This window comes from Gallinula chloropus (assembly GCF_964237585.1).
Source record: "Gallinula chloropus genome assembly, chromosome: 14".
Classification (NCBI taxonomy): domain Eukaryota; kingdom Metazoa; phylum Chordata; class Aves; order Gruiformes; family Rallidae; genus Gallinula; species Gallinula chloropus.
The window spans coordinates 18321513-18339031 of NC_140099.1; the positions used below are offsets into that span (position 1 = coordinate 18321513).

The following is a 17519-nucleotide window of genomic DNA, read 5'->3' on the forward strand; positions in this document are numbered from 1 at the left end:
AGAGCTCTCTCTCTGCATTTCCAGGGCTGTGGACTGGCTCAGGCTGGCTTGTGTAATACCAGGAAAGCTGCTGGCTGTGCTGTAGGGTCGTGTCTCCTGCCTCTGCAGAATTTAGCAGATGAGCAGGCTGCAGCTGTGTGTGGCAGACCTGGGCTATGTATTCTCTACAGCAGCTGTTTTGCCTGTAGTTATGTCTGAGTGTGAGGAGTTGTGGTTCCTGTTTGAAAACATCTGATAGTCATAGACCACAAATACCAAAAGGTCTGATTTTAGGAACCTTGTTCTGAGACATCAGATGGTTGGAAGTCGTGTACTCCATCCTTCTTCCATAGTGCTTTAGTCTCATGTCTGTATCTGGTTTGGGGCAGTGAGCAAATTGCATTGTGTATCACCTGCACTGTATTTTCTCTCATAAATATATTGTCCTTTTTCCTCTCCCTTTGCTGTCCAGTTAAACTGCCCTTAACCCATGGGTTTTACCTTTTGCTGATCCTCCTCCCTATCACATTGGGGTGGGGAGGAAGTGGTTGGCTGCTGGCTGGGGATAAACAAGTATTTTGAAAATACTATATACTGCAGGCTGAGTTTATTTGATCTAAATCATATAATGCCTACTGGGGGGAAAAAAAAGTAATTTATTTGTGTTTTTATTCTTCAGAAATGGAGGAACAGGATGCTGGACCTGGGATTGAAGATTTATAAAGGATTATGGGTTTATACATTGAAGAGCCAGCAGGCGGCATGCCTGAGTGACTGAAGAAAATGGGTGCTAATGCATCTAACTACCCTCACTCGTGTTCCCCAAGGGTAGGGGGAAATTCACAGGCACAACAGACATTCATAGGTAATTTTTCAGTTATGTTTTCACTTATGTAAATGATTTGCTGGATTATGTGTGCACTGGATTTGATTTCCTTGCAGTAATGTTATGCAGAGCTTTTATTTTCTAGGTCACCAGTTTGAATCCATTGAAGCTCAATCGTGCATGAAATTGGGTACTGTCTAGTATCTGTTTGGCTTATGTAGGCAATGAGTTGATATGCCATTTGATAGCAAACAGATGTCAGGTTATTTAAATAAAATAAAGTGGGGGTTTTTGATAATTAAAGCATACATCCTAGTCTTCCCAGGTCAGGAGCAGTTCCTGTTAATACTCATTTTCTAGTCTTCTTCCTCAGATTTCCTGTGAAACTGCATTGCAGCATATAAAACTCAGATTCACAGTAGTATTGCCATTGCAGCTAACATAAATGAATTACTTCTTTATTGCTAGAAGGGATATCTCTGATAAGCCTGTTAGTGGTCTTCAAGACTGCTTGTTACTTTTTTTTTTCTCCTGTCCTTGTCCTGCTCCTGTAAATGGGGAATGGGTGTACTTTACTGTCTTAACAGTATGACTTACAAGCAAAGCCCTTGCTTAACTGGAAACAGGAGTCAAAGTGCTCTTAAGACATTATTTTCTTATCCCACCTGCAGCTGGGGCAAGTATTATCTTTATGTGCTTTTCAGACCAGTGTAGAAAGATCTCAGTTTAGATAGAAGAACTGTCACACTATAAATAATTAATAGTTATATGATGAATCTAAAAGAAGGCAATCTTTGAGAAGATAAGTCTTGCTTTAAAAAAAGCACCCACAATCCTGACAGCCTGGAGAAGGATCTTAGTAAATAATATAAATACTTTATAAATTCCATTTTTATGCTGTGGCTTGCAACACTGAGTAAGTACTTACTGATACTCAGTTTGACTTAATCACCACTGAAAGCACAGTGATATCCTTAGCAGAGGAAAAATTGACTTGCTTTGTAGTTTTTCTTTTGTCTCAGCTTTTGTGACATGCCTGACTTTTTTGAGATCTGAGGATAGGACAGCCCACAGACTCTGACATGTAAAGACCTGTGCTGTGGGCTAAAACATCCTGTACACCCTGTTACAGCAGGTCAAGGAAGAGTGTTTAGTATTCATGTCTTGGATATCCCTGCAGTGAAGTCCCCTTTAAGGCTTTAGGTATTTCACTGTCTCCTAACTAACAATACTAAACAGTTTGCCCCAGTTATATATGTATTTACATATTTCTAAAATCGCAGCCAAAATGTTTCTATTGCATGACTTGGTGTTTGTCTGCCACTGGTGAATGAGGAGAAACCCAGACCTGAATGCAGGCAGATTTGAAGAGGGGAGAATTACAAAGGCTTCCTTAAATTCCCCACTAACTTTCTGCTTGGTATGTGGAAGGTTTTGTTGATGCTCTTGGTTCTTAAATTCAAATAAAAACCTGTTATGTAGTATGTTCTGAGAAATGTGCTAATTCCCATTGCCTATAAAAAATTGTGGTTGCAACTTCCTTGAGAGAGGTCTCAGTGCATGTGGGTGTTGTCTCAAGAGCAGCAAATGAGTATTCTGGTTAAAATCCTTGCTGAAGCCTTCTGTTACGGTGGCACTTCCATGAGACTGCTAGTGGAGTAAGAGTGCTCGCTGAGAGATGTGCATCTTCCCCCACTTTATGGAGTTTGGCTTTCTGATCTTGACTCTTAGATGACTGTGTGGCTATCTCAGTAGAAAATACATCCATCTGAAAACTGATAGCTGTGGCTTCCATCGCTTGTCAGACTAATGATGTTTGAAATCAACTTTTTATAGATTGATTTTCTTTTAATGTAGAAGGCATTAGATCTCTTTACTGCCCTCAACCAGAACTGGAAGTATGGGGACTAGAGTTAGAGTAGCTGCAAAGTATGTTACTAGTTGCCTTATTTCAGGAAAGTGGATTCAGAACTCTGATATGCTGCTCCACCACTGAAGCATGGCACCATCTTACACAGTTCATGTAGAATGAATATTAAAACCTAAGAGCTGATGTGGTAAAGCAGTTTCATAGGATGAGCTCCCAGTTGTCCCTTGGCTTAATGCTGAATTTGCTTGCATTTTATGGAGAGGATTTAAAGCAGTAAAAATAATGCAGTGCTCTTTCTGTGAAAAATACTCCGGTTTTAGCAAAAGCTTAACCAGTCATTTCCTTGCTGTTTTGACTGCAGCATTCAGGGGGAGGTTTTCACACCATTTTCTAGGGTGGTACATCTGTTCAAGATGTTTATTTTTAAATAGAGCTCTATAATTAGATTTTAAAATGTGTAGGCATGCAAAGGACTAGACAGATCCCATTATTCATTGTCAGGTGCCCAAGTAGTTTCTCTTGGCAGTCATCTGTTTCTTGTAAATATTTATCTGTTCAAAGCTAGATAAGGTCTAGGGGCATGAAATAGCTATTGCTTTTTAACAGCATTTAATAGACTTGCTGCCTTTTAGTGTGGAAGCAAGGAATAAATTTGTTTCCTACTTCTGATGCCTTATGGAGGAGTAGAGGCAGGTCAGAAAGGGACTCTGCTCCTCAAAAGCCTTTCTTAGAGGAACCTGGAGTCACCAGCTGTTGTGAAGCCCAGAGAGGCTATGCTGGTGCATCTCTACTTCTGCCACTGGCAAAAGGCCGTTGTGTGGTGGTACCAGTGTCTTATCTGTTTGGAAGGGTTAATAGCACTGTTTGCAGTGCTTCTGAAGTTTAAATCTTGTAAGTAGCTCAGGCTACACAAAGGTTTGAATGGTGTTTTAGTATCTTGTGGTGATTCGTGTGCAAGTAATACCTCATGGCAGCCTTCAGGGAAGAAATTGAGACTTGAGGTGTCCTAGTTTTTCTTCAGCAGAATGTAAGAATATTCTGCACACTCAAATTTGCCATTAGAATCCAAAATAATTCAAATAGAAATGAGCTGGTGTGTTTTCTTAGAGCAGAATCTATTATTATAGGGTTACCAGGGTGTAGCTATACTTCCATTTCAAAGTCTAACTGATTATTCTTTAAATGAAGCAGAAATTTTAGGCTTGTCTCTATCAGCAGGAGACTAAATCTCTGCTTTTCTGTTGTAACACCTCGTGTAGCACGTGGAAGGATTTTTTTTTTTTTACAGTGGGCTTTGCTGCACCATTTCTTTGTTGAGGTTGTCTTGAGTTACTACTGTTCTCTCATTGAAATTTCAATAACACGTTGCCTGATCAAGGACAATTCAGTGTAGCATGGATAGTGTGGCTTGAGGGCTTTCCTCAAAGCACAGCTCTTTCCTAAAGAAAAAAATAAAACCATTGTGTAGAAAGCATTGTGGTGTATGATTTGGGGGATTTTTAATTAGCTTGGTATAAAAGTCAATGTATAAGGTTACATAGAGTTACTGAGGCTTTAATAAAACAATTTACAGAAGTCTTGGCTTGCTACAGTTGCTGTGCTCTCAAATAAAAACTTTGAACTTCTGTGTCTTTCAAAAGTCAAGAAATAATGACCTGAAATGAAACACAGGGCTCTTATGGGCCAGTTTCAACATGGTAACTAACATCACTGTCAAAATAGGATAGCAAAACAGCATCACATCAGATCTACCTGAAACAAGTGGAACTGAGTGAATGGTAGAAGATGTTATATAAGGCCCCAAAAACTCTGCCGATTGGATGTGCTTTGAACTTAAAGATCCAAAAAAGGCACTAAGTTGTGAAGCAACGTGAGTGTATTGATGGAAGCATGTTAACTGTTCACAACAGAATATGTACAAATAGTATCTCAGCTAAAACTCTTGTTAATGTGTGTACAACTTGCAGATGTCATCTTCTGGGTTTCTTCTTTTGTCTGGAAGTTGTAGTTTTATTTCTGTACATCTTTTTCTTTTCCTGTCATGCCTGAGGTTTTTCACCATCTGGCTTAGAGTGAAAACTCTGTAAATAAAGTTAAATTAGAAAAAAAAACCTTTAATGTGAGTCATGCTTCTGTTTAAACTAGCTTTCTAACTACTTTACTAAAGCATTACTTCAGTTTTCCATTACTTCTAGAAGTGCAGATCCTCATTCCTCCCTTACAAAATCGCTGTCAGAGTTACTGTGTGTGCAGCTACCCTCAAAATGACAATCAGCAAAGGTTCATTTAGCAGAACAGCTCAGGAATGTAACATATCATCAAGGACAATCCATTTGTCATTTCATGAAATGTTTGGATCATAACTTCCCCATAAATATTTTTGGAAAAAGTGTGTCCTTTAATTGTGTAATGCTCTGGTCCAAGGACATCTTTAATAATACATTAAGGTTTATATTCTTCATATTCTTTTAAATGAGGTGTATGCACAAATTAGCACCTCTGGTTCTGTGGAAAAAAGCCCATTTGATGTGTTTGACCTCACAGAATCACAGGGTTGGAAGAGACCTTTGAAGAGTGAATCCAACTATTCCTATCCTAAGCTAAACCATATCCCTAAGTACCTAATCTACCCTTTTTTTTTGAACACATCCAGGGAAGGTGACTCAACCCCCTCCCTGGGCAGCCTGTGCCAGGCCCTGACAACTCTTTCAGTAAAAAATTTTTTTCTAATATCCAATCTAACCCTGCCCTGGCACAGCTTCATGCCATTGCCCCTTGTCCTATCTTCTGTCCCCTGGCTGAAGAGACCATCACCCACCTCTCTACAACCTCCCTTCAGGTAGTTGTAGGTAGTGATAAGGTCTCCCCTCATTCTCCTCTTCTCCAGGCTGAACACCCCCAGTTCCCTCAGCTGCTCCTCATATGATTTGCCCTCCAGCCCCTTCCCCAGCCTGGTTGCCCTTCTCTGCACTTGCTTCTAGCATTACTTGGCTGTCTTGTGGCAGGATTTTTACTTTCCTGTTAAATTTGCATTAAAAAAAATTTCACTGTCCCCTGTTCCTCTGAATGTTTTGGTGCTGTATTCTCTTTCCTTTTTTTTCTTACAACTAGCTGAGGCCAGGCATGCTTTTCTTGTTCCTCTACGATGAAGTGTCATTTCCACAGTTTGAAACACACTTTGGAGGGGAGTGTGGGTGCTACTATTTTGCTGAGATCACAGAGGTTTTCTAAGGTGGCTGTAGTTTTAATTTTCTATAGTTAATACGCTGACACTGGTAATGTTATGACCAGTGCTCTCTTCCTGCTTAGCTAAGTATGCTCTGTGCTACAGAGCTACAGCAGCTGACACTGCGTGGTTCTTACTTGAATGAACTGCATAGTTCTGTCAGGAAAAAAAATCAATTTTTGTTGCTCTTAAAGGCCAGAAGAGGTTTCAGTCAGCTTTCTAACTTATATTACCTGATCTGAGGAGAAGGGAAAACTGTGTCACACTCATTGATGGGCTGTTTGGGTGGTATGGACCTTTCTTTGACATTTTAGGAATAAATGTGTTCAATTTTCCTTTTTTGCCTTCAGGGACATCATCGTACTCCCACCAAGGTTACGGCTGTGAATCAAAACTGTACAGCCTTGACCATGGCCATGAGAAACCTCAAGACAAGAAAAAGAAAACCTCTGGCCTTGCCACCCTCAAAAAGAAATTCATTAAGCGTCGGAAATCCAGTCGGTCCGCTGATCACGCCAAGCAGATGCGCGAGCTCCTCTCGGGCTGGGACGTCAGAGATGTCAATGCGTTGGTAGAAGAGTACGAAGGGACATCAGCCTTAAAGGAACTTTACCTACAAGCTAATTTGGCAAGACCAGAAGCCAGGACGCTGCAGAAAGACATGGCTGAACTTTATCAGTACAAGTATTGTACTGATGTAGACTTAATATTTCAAGAAACCTGTTTTCCTGTGCATCGTGCGATACTGGCAGCAAGGTGTCCGTTTTTTAAGACACTGCTTTCTTCCTCACCAGAGTATGGGGCAGAAATAATAATGGATATTAACACAGCTGGCATAGATATGCCAATGTTTTCTGCATTGTTACACTACCTTTATACGGGCGAGTTTGGAATGGAGGATTCCAGGTTCCAAAACGTTGATATCCTGGTGCAGCTTAGTGAAGAGTTTGGAACACCCAATTCCTTAGACGTTGACATGCGCGTGCTCTTTGACTACATGTGCTACTATGATGTGGTTCTGAGCTTTTCATCCAGCTCTGACTTGGTTGAAACTTTTGGTGGAAGTCAAAACTGTCTAGATGAAGAGCTCAGAGCTCACAAAGCTGTTATTTCATCACGGTCTCCATTTTTTCGCCACTTGCTGCAGAGGAGGATACGGACTGGTGAAGAAATCACAGACAGAACTCTACGAACTCCAACTAGAATCATACTGGATGAATCTATCATACCAAAAAAATATGCTAAGGTCATTTTGAACTGTATGTACACAGATGTGGTGGACCTCTCAGTTTTGCACTCCAGCCCTTCAGTGGGCAGTTTAAGTGAAGTTCAAGCTCTTGTAGCAGGAAAACTAAACATGACTAGGGCTGAAGAAGCTATGGAGCTTTATCACATAGCACTGTTCTTGGAGTTTAACATGCTTGCACAAGGTATGGAATACTGTCCTTCCTGTAGAATATATGATCTTGTTAGAAAAAACTTGTTAGTTGACGGTGTAAGTATATCTATTGAATCTTGCTATAAGTGGCTGACAGTTCTCCTCTTAAAAAGGAATTTATTTTCCAACTGTAAGTTGTAGATAATGCATCTCTGTTTTCTAGGGACAGAAGAAATGCCATGTGAGAGATTTTAACTGTATTGCATGTCACTGGAGCATGCTGTGTGTGTCACACATGTATAACTGGTTTTGATACTTCTGGTATCTGTCTACTTTCATCTGTAATCCATTTTTTGAGTGTAAATGACTGGAAGATACAGGAGATCCCTATATGTTAATTGAGGCTGCAAACTTAAATTATTATTTCTGTAGTTTTTATAAAAGGGAGTGCACCAAGCCTGCAATCCTGCCCTTGGAAGGTAAATTTAACCAAGTTAATGCACTAGTCTAGGTCTTCAGTATCAACTTCTTGATGTACAGAACTGGAGGCAGGGAAGCAGCTATTTTCAGACAGTTTAGAAAGTTCTAATTCTGTCATTCTTGAAGATCACTCAAATCTTGATAACATACTTCCTGCACATGGAGGCTGGCCAGGTTTTTTGCAATCTCTGGAGAGCTCTTGAGGCACTGACTGGTGAACTTACAGTTATATTTCTTGTGGTGGCAGGAGCTTTGCTTGCCATTTTGTCTGTTGGTGTTTGAACTATTTAGTGGCCGTACTGTCATAATGAGATATTGCAGTTGCTTCAGGCCTTGTTGGTGGGGGGTGAGAATTTTGCTTTTGAGAAATGGAGAATAGAATGCACTTTTGTATCAGCAGTGTTATCTGTTTAAGCTACTTCTGCAGTAGCTCTGTACATCTAACTTCTGGCTATGAAATGAGATTTGACAAGATTAAAATCTTTATGGTATGAACTATAAAGTAGATTTCAGTAAAATAGGGAACTTCTTAGGGAGTAGGCAGGAAGGAGCAGGTAGAAGCACTGCAGGAAGAGATCATATTAAAATGTGTTCTAATAGTGCTGTCAAACTAAACAATAAAGATATAGGAAACTAATCAGAACTATCCTCTACAGAGGTTGGTATTAGGAAACCAACTTTCAGATGATGCTGAAAGTTAAAATAATCCTGCTGCAATAAAACTTGCAGAAAACAAAGGAGGTATGTGAAAGAACTTCCTCACAGTGAGGGCGACAGAGCACTGGAACAGGCTGCCCAGGGCGTGTGTGGGGTCTCCTTCTCTGGAGATAGTCAAGACCCATCTGGATGCCTCCCTGTGCGACCTGTCCTAGGGACCCTGCTTTGGCAGGGGGTTGGACTCAATCTCCTGAGGTCCCTTCCTACCCCTGTGATTCTGTGAGATTTTTTCTTTCTTTTTTTGAGAGTTGCTGCTACAGTAGTGTGAGTGAGGTGTCTTTAGGCTCGGAATCCCTGAATCACAGAGCAGCCGAGGCTGGAAACAGCCTTGTAAGATCATCTGGCCCAACCATTTGTGGGAATAGGAGCCTAGGAAAGATCATATAGTGCCCTGTCCAATTGCATCTTAAACCGCTCATGATGGGGACTCTCTCACATCCCTTAGGAAGTTGTTCTGGTGAGTGGTTGTTCTTGCTGTAAAAAGTCTTATCCCAAGAGGTCTTCTGGTACAACGTGCACCTGTTGCCCCTTGTTCTCTCCGTGTAGCTCTTTACAAAGAAAGCCTTCATCATCTTCGTAGCTGCTCTTTAGGTACTGGGATACTGTAATAAGGTCCACCAAGTCTTCTCTTCTCCAGAGAGAAGAGACTTTAACTTTAACTCCTTCAGTCTTTGCTTGTAGGGCAGATTCTCCAGCCCCTTTGATCACCTTTGTGGCACTCCCCTTTGGATCCTCTCCTGTCTGTTTGTATCTTTCTTACTGTTTTTCCCCTCTATGTACACCGAGAAACCTGAAGTTGAATGGAGTGCAGAAGTGACAAGAAGTTTTACTGCTGTAGTTGAACTTCAGTGTTAAGTGCATTCCTATATGATGTTTGCAAGTTAATAGTACTTGAGAACTGGAAAACTCAGTAGATCAGCTGAAAGCTAGAAAATGAGTTGAAATTAAAAATGTGATTAATTGTACAGCTTGTCAGTTTTGGTGCATGTGCATATACAAGTGCTAAAAGGATTTAGTGTGCTCAGGGAATCCTAATGAGGGAATTAAACTGTGAATGAAGCCCTTAGTAAGACACTGAATAATTATGTGCCGTTTCATAAATGAACGGGGTGCAATTCTTTCCATCAGATTGGAAACCTAAACTGGAACAACTCATCTGGAGATGCTCTGATGAAGCACTGTAAGTTATATGAAAGCAGATGAGCAGTGATGGAGGACTTAAAAGAGAAACTTTGGGAGAATTATAGATAGGAAAGACAGGCTTTTATTTTTTAGGTGTCAGTAAATGCTGAAAACCAGAAGTGGATGTTGAGTTTCTCTCTAAGCTGAGCGTGCTGGATCAGCGTGCCCTAAGGTGACATTCTCCTCAGTAATGCACTACAGATTGGTGCTGCTCTGGAATACATACTCTGTGAGTTAGCAGTAACAAGATCTTAACTTTTCCTGGGAGGTTTTCCCCCCAACACATGCTCTAGGGGAAGGAAAAGAAAGGCAGCAGCAGGAGCTGCACTGGACTTGCAGCATGTTGACAGGACGCTTGTGTGGCAGGAACAAGCGGCGAGTGCGGCGGTGTGGGCTCAGTCTTGTTGAACCCACATGGTGTAGTGTTTTGTGTGTGGTCATTGCAAGGTGGCAGAGGGATACAGTGACCTTCAGAGGTCTTCTTTCCCCAGTAAATCTGTCTGACCACAAAATTGTGAGCTGTGGGGTGTGGAGGTGGCTATATGTAGTGGAGAAATGCAGTAAAATCAGGCAAGGGCTGAAATTTATTACATTAACCCATGCTATAAAGCAAAAAATTGGCACTCCTTCAGTAATTCTAGATGCTAACTTGAACTAATCATGTTTTTACACATCAGTGCTGTGTTCCCTAACTACAGGGGAAAGCAATAAGCAGAAAATACTTATATGCCAGTGCAGTCAGTACGTAGTAATTTCATACTTAATTCACCAAGTTTGTGTTTAAGTCACTGGTACTGCACTGATACTGAGTAATTGTTCTGGTATAATCTTATCAAAATTAGAAAGAAGCTTATTTGGTCAGGGACAGCCATATGCTTGTGTTTGACCAACAGAACACTTAATGTATGTGCTTTAGCAGTGACCACTTCTTGTTTCAGCACTTAACCATGCAAGGCTATGCACCTTGCCCTCCCTTATTGTAATATTTAATGTGAGGTAGATGAGAGATCCTGTGTTTCAGTAGCATCCTGTTCCCAGACCCCATAGCTAGTGTGCTTCTGTGCTGGAAACTGTCACTCAGATAGCTGACTTCCAGATGCTGTGCACAGCAGCGCTAGAAGAGTCAGCATTGTGTAGGTGTTGGAGACTGGCTGAGCAGACAGTTCTCATGAAATTTCTTAGCCTGGTCCTCTGACAGCACTTCTGTACTCTCTGGTGCTGCACGTGTCCAGTTTTGCCCAAGTTCTGACCAGTCCCATCAGCGGCTTTTGCGGCAGCTGCTGTCTGTTCCATACCTGCCTCAGGCTTTCTGATTCAGCCTGCTCACACTAGCCAGCTGCAGCCTTGCTAAAGCTTGTCTCCCTGGTTTCCTGGCAAATATTTTGGGCTCACTATATGTAAGTCTAGATACTCTTTCCAACTCATTTTGCTGACTTTTACTCAGTTTTGGCTGGCCATTTCTAACCAAGTGTCAAGTGAAGTTAATATATTTTAAAGCTTCTGATCAACTGTTTTTATTTTCAGCAGATTTTAGTTTGATTTGTCTTCAGGGATCTTTCTAAGTATCCAGATGTTGCAATTTTTCTTCAATTTCAGCAGATGATTCAACTTTGGCTCTTTCTGTGGAAATCTTCCTGTTTGTAACACAGTGATACTTCTCTTTCTGACTATTTTAATGGATGGTTTCCTTATGATGAAGTCTGTGATAGCAGGGGTATGTGCTATGAATCTTTACTCTCAGAGTAAAAGCAAGATTGCTTTATTTGGAATTTACTTTGGCTTCAGCTTGATTTGTTTCAACTGATTATTGTTGTTTCATCCAAGAGAAACTCAGATGGATTTTGAAATGAACTAATTTGCATGAGTGAAGTAATTTGCATAAATTAACTAATCAATAAGCATATCATCTCTACAGAGCTGATCATACTGAAACCCATTTGAACCCAGTAGGACAGAGACTGCTGTTGGGGTGCTGCAGTATTCTAGCTATCAAAAAGTTAAGCTCTTCCCTGCTTTCGCAGAGGCTGTGAGGATTATAGCCCTCTCTTGGAGGGTCAAGCACATCAGTTAGTGGAATGTTTCTGTGCTCTGCCTGCTTATTTCCGTGCTCTGCTCCTGCTTTTCTGTCTGTGTTCTACTGTGCTGATCTCTGGAAACTCTACTGGAGCAATAGTTTTAACACATTGACTCAAAAAATCAGGCTTAAAAATCATTTATCCCTTCCTTTTGTGTAGCAGAGTTAAAAACACATAGCTCCCTACCCCTGTTCATCACATATTGTTAAAATAACACCCCCCTTCCACTCTTACTGTGCTGCCACATCCTCTGCTGTTACTTGAAGTCAAACTTTTCTGCATCTTCATTTTTTTAGAGAAGTATATTAAATGAATCCCCTTCTGATTCTTGGCCCTGTTGTGTAATGATATGAGTAGTCTCACTGAGGTGGCAGTGCAGTATGGTTTTTCTGTTACAAGCTTTGGCATATTGGGACCCTATGAAATAACTTTTGCTTGGGAATCATTTCTGCTTGCTGATTTCAAAGAGTTTTCTGAAGTAAGATTGACAAAAAGATAACTTAAATTTAGACTTTTTGCTTTGTTTTTATTTGTAGGTGTTGACTTTATCCTTGACAAGAATAAGAAGAAACTTTATTTTAAAGCCATATTTAGTAGTGCAGCCTTTGATCTAGAGGCAGATATTGCCTGACATCAAAAGTACCCTTGATCTCAGCAGGACTGAAATATCAATGCCAGGAAGCCCACAGCAGCAGTATTTAAATACACACAAATGTATTGTGGGAGGATTAGAGCAAGTGTGTCAGTTACATGTCAGTGCAGAAGGAATGCTCAAAGGAGCTAGTCTGGCAGTCGTAACTTTCAAATAAATTGGGTATGATTAAGTAAATATTAACATAAATCTGACCTATTATCTTACAGTTATTCACTTGTACTCAAGCCTGAAACTATTGCTTAGGCTTTGTATTTTGAAGATGAAGACTGGAGAAAGCAGGGGTAGAAAGGGTCTTCCTTAGAGCAGCTACGTGGCATGTCCAGAGCTGCGGCCCACAATGCAAGGAAGATGTGGGGCTGTTGGAGAGGGGTCAGAGGAGCCACGGAGATGATCAGAGGGCTGGAGCAGCTCCCCTACGGAGAGAGGCTGAGGGAGCTGGGCTGGGTCAGCCTGGAGAAGAGAAGGCTGTGGGGGGACCTCATTGCAGCCTCCCAGTCCCTGAAGGGAGCAGAGGAACAGGAGGGGAATCAGCTTGTTAAAGGGCAGAGACTGGCAGGACAAGGGGGATGGATTGAAAGTAAAGGAAGGAAGGTTTAGATTTGACATGGGAGGAAGTTTTTACAGGAGAGTGGTGAGGGGCTGGAAGGGGCTGCCCAGAGAGGGGGTGGGTGCCCCATCCCTGGGGGTGTTCAAGGCCAGGTTGGCTGGGGCCCTGGGCAACCTTGTGTAGCTCCAGGCCTGGAGGTTGGTGTCCCTGCCTGTGGCAGGGGGTTGGAGCTCTATGATCCTTGGGGTCCCTTCCAACCCAGGCCATTTTATGATTCTGTGATTTCAGGGTTATAAGCTTTATTTTTGCTGTAACAGCTAATCTGAAGTGCTGTAAAGTTGCTAGCTTTGTATTTGAATAGAGTAAGAAATGCTGGTGTGCACACTAACAGTGCCATACAAGGTGTGCTTTGCAGCCTTTCAAAGATGGGAGTAAATGAACGTTTTAAGTTTTTGTGCTTAGAAAAATGAACAGGGGCATTAAAAATATCTCAGAAGAGATACTGAAGTTAGCAATAGACTTCAGCAGTGATTGACCACTAGTGCTCCTTAAGCCTTATTTTCTTTTCTGCAAAACATTGAAGGAGTTTTGCACCTTCATGAAACCAGAGCATGTGGGCTTCAGGATTCTAAAATGTGGAAAACAATGCAGCCACAACTTACAGGCTTGACATCAGTGAACTATTAATCTCCCCTAAAATATATTTTTAAGAGTTGGGAGAGCAGTTAGGAAAGAGAAAAAGCTCTAAATCAACAAGAAGTTAGAAACTTGTATCATTTCTTTAAGGCAAGAAACGTGACTGAACTGGGAAAGTCAGCCTGCCCCCAGAAGGTGGATGCTTAACAAGATCCCTCCTTAACAAGAGTGATAGGAAAGCAGAAGGGGTTGCAGTTGCTGCTTATGTGGTAACCAGTCAAGAAGGTGTACCTCCCTGTTTGTGCTACCTAAGTCTTTTGACTTGCTCTTTCTGTGTTTGTAACTGATGCTTTGCCTACTGCTGTCCCAAGTTACAGGAGGTCACTTGAACTTGGCACGGATTGTTTGACCATCGGAAGTGGTACTGCTGCCCTGCTTCCTGCATTAGTCTCCTTGTTTCTGTTCTCTGTGCTGGCAGTAGGATTTGTACTATTGGGGATCAAAAGTTGCTGGAAACAGGATTGACAGAAATTAGTTGACTATTTCATTGAGTGGCCATGCAAGCACCGGTGTGACAGAAGAGCAGGAGATGGGGCTTGTAAGATGATGACAGTCTGGTTTAATATCACTATATGAGGGGTTAGCACCCATGACTGCTCCTCCCTCCCACCTGTGAGGGTGGGCTGCTTTCTGAAGAGTCCTTACCAAGTGCAGGATACACTTGCATCTGTCAGAAGCTTGGTTAGAACAGCAAAGGTGTCCATGGATGGGTGAGGCAAGCATCTCTGGAGCTTCCAAGTGTTGCAGTCCAGACTAGCTACAGGTCATGCCTCTGAACTAGTTTCTGACTTCCAGCAGATTCACAAAGTATGTTTCCCAGCTGCCAGCATGATCTCTGCTAATGCAGCAAACCTCAGAAAACAGTGAATGGCTTCTAGACTCTGGTTCAGTGCCAGCATGAATTCTAACTACTTTTCTTCTTGACTGCTTGTTTGTATAAATTAAGGGGAATGGTCTCTACCACAAAATGAGTTAAATCAACCTAACAATTCTGTAGCAAAACCTTTTCTTTATTCTGCTTCTGCTATCTGTTGACACTTAATCTGCCTTTAGTAGGTCTGTCAGGTGTCTTAGTAAGATCCCATGCTACTAGCTAGCATGCTAAACGTGGACTCAAGCTGTTTGTTTGGAGGGGCTGTGGAGTTGCATTTGAGAGAGAACTGGGGAATCAGAAATCACTTCTTTGTAGGCAGGACATACTGGTATCCAGCAAAAGGAGTAGCTTTGTTTATCTGATGTGTGATAGTTGTCTTTCACTTCTTTAGGCTCCAGGTTGAGTTTCTGAAAGATACTGATGGCCACAGAAGATTGTGGTGGTACAGCACTTTGGGGCGCTGCAAATGGAGCTTGGACAGGCTGTTGCTGCCTGAATATTGTAAAAGAGTATTCATAGGAGAAAAATGCTCTATTCCACTGTGAAGAACAATATTCTGGCTATTAGATGACTGGTTTTTTTGCCAAGTGGCTGATTGTTGAAGCAAAAGCCCTGCCTGCCAAAGAGGAAAATCTGGATTCCTTCCATAGGTAGAATTGAGTTGCCCCAATTTATCTGGATGTTCAGAAAACACTTCAGTTATTACCTCATGCTTACTTCAGAAGAAATACTTCTAATAATCCTGCAGTTTTGACATGTTGCTAAAATTACTTGGAGAAAGTACTGTTACATTTGGTAGGAATGTGAAATGAGGCTTTTACCTGATAGTGTCATGTTGTTGGTAGCTGTGCAGTAACTGGGACCTGACAAAAAGCCTGAGGCTGAGCTGATGCTCTGTTTCTGTAAATTAGTGCTGCTCAGATCTTTGGACTGCATGTCTCACAGATACAGTTTTCTGTCTTTTCAGGGAGCAGGTATCCTTATTATTTCAAAACTAAATGTGAGATGAAATACTGTGATTGACATTCACTTTGAGAAGTATCTTTGCTCTTACAGTCCAAATTGCCTCGTGACTGATTTCAGTGAGTGGATTTATGTGCTGCCTTTGAAATGGACAGTCCTTACATGTAATCTTTAAACTTCAGGGGGATGTGATTATCTGCTGAAGTCAGCTTGCATGTGAGCAGAATAATCACATGCAAAACGTTTTGTGCTAGGATTGAGCAGGGCAAGACTGTGCAACACAACAGACAACCCTAAATAATTCTTTCAAACTGTGTGCTGCTTATTCAGGGAAGCAAACTCTTCTCTTAACCATACTGCAGCTAGTTGTGGTTAGCTGTCATTCACCATGCCAGGTTTGCTGCTAATTTAACGTTTTCCTTTCTTGAGCCCCAAAAGGAAAGATAAGAGAGACTCACATGTCAAAGTTTAAAAACAATGTCAGCAACTAAAACTGTGTAAGTAAAAATATAAGGAGAATTTAAGTATAAATGGATCTTGAAGTGGAAAGCTTCAAATTTCATTTACTTGTATTTCTGCCATGTGTTGAAGATTTTGAGCTCCTCTTTTTTTTTAAGGAAGGGTTTTTGTTTTCTGTCTGTTTAGGTTTTTTAAAACACTGTTTGTCAGACTCTTGACCAGAAATTGTTGAAGACTTCAGTGAGGTTTATGCTTAAGGCTCTTGGGGAATTCCCCTATCTGGATCAGGGATGGGGGACAGTTTCTCTAACCAGAGATAAAATCCAAGGGAGTGTATTTCAGAGCAGTTCTCATCCTCTGTGCTCCTCCATACCAGTGATGGTTGGGTGATGTTCCAAGTGCCTCCAGCCAGTCTTCGCTGCTTGTTTCCTGCTCCCTTTAGACTAGTCCTCACTGTGCAGGTTTGAGTCCAGTACCTGTAGTTAAGGCATCTGTTCATTCTTGTAGCAATAAGTATATGTAATCTAATATTGATAGGTAGCTCTTAAGAGTGCCACGTTACTTCCTTAATAGTAAAGGACAAACAAGGTGTGCTGAAACATGATTCAACACCTACCCCTTTGTGGAAGCAAATAGAGACTAACTTGGGTTGGATAGCATAATGTTTATTCCTTCAGAAACGTGTATGCTTCTGCTCTTGGCCACACTGAGACATGGGCATCCCTTTCTCAGGTGAGCCAGGCATGTGAAAAACACATCATTCAAGTGCTTGTTGAGGAACGTTTGTTTGAAGTGTGTACTGGTGTAAGATTTATCACTGTTGGGGGCACAGACATTATTCTTGGAAATTCATTGTTGTAAAAAAGTTTCCAAAACAACATACACATCCAGACACATTCCTGGAGTTCACTGCAGACATTCTCATTGAGCATTGACTGAATTTATTATGATCACTGTATTTTTTTATACTTAATTATAGATAATTTTAATGGCAGAATATTGTTTTCATAATTAACCTCCTGACTTTTTAATAGTATTTAGTAATAAGTGTGTTTAATAGGACAGATAAATTTTTAACCTACTTCATGGTTCAACTGGGGTTTTTTTCCCTAACACCTTCTTTATTTTTTTAAGTTTTCCCTTTTCAGTGACTTTGCTCCTTAGTAGTCATTTTGACTTGAAGTAGTATGTTCACTTGTTACTACTTGCTCCTCAACTTACCCTTAATGCTATTAGTGCCAACAGAAATTGAGTCTGTGCTTATATTCTGTATGCTGGCTTGTGTGGAAAAGTAAGATTTTTCTTTTAATTCTATTAATTGCTGCTCATATTTTGAAATGCAACCAGTTCAAAACGAGCTAGTGTGGGGACAGCCCCACTGATCTTGGTTTGACATACATGAAGATTACCATGCTAAACGCTTTCTCACTCAGCTTAGCCCAAGAATTCAGTAATGAGGTGCAGTTCTCTAACTGTTGAGAGTTTAAATTTTAAATACACTTGAAACTGAGAGAAATGACATGATGTAGAGAAAGTGCAGTACTTGCAGTGTAAGCGTGCTGCTGGGAACTGTTTGGGGACCTCTTGTGGGC

The 17519-nt window shown here is 41.2% G+C and overlaps 1 protein-coding gene across 2 annotated transcripts in view; it reads left to right on the forward strand.

The window, feature by feature from the left end:
* Window positions 1-762: 762 nt before the first annotated feature.
* Window positions 763-17519, forward strand: part of BTBD7 (BTB domain containing 7) — a gene marked incomplete at its 5' end in the record, with an annotated part of 33097 nt that continues 16340 nt past the window's right edge. For both annotated transcript variants that reach the window (XM_084270513.1, XM_084270514.1), the window contains 2 exons: window positions 763-844; window positions 6252-7331. In XM_084270513.1, the coding sequence (XP_084126639.1) occupies window positions 763-844; window positions 6252-7331 (1162 nt within the window). The remainder of the gene's footprint in view (window positions 845-6251; window positions 7332-17519) is intronic.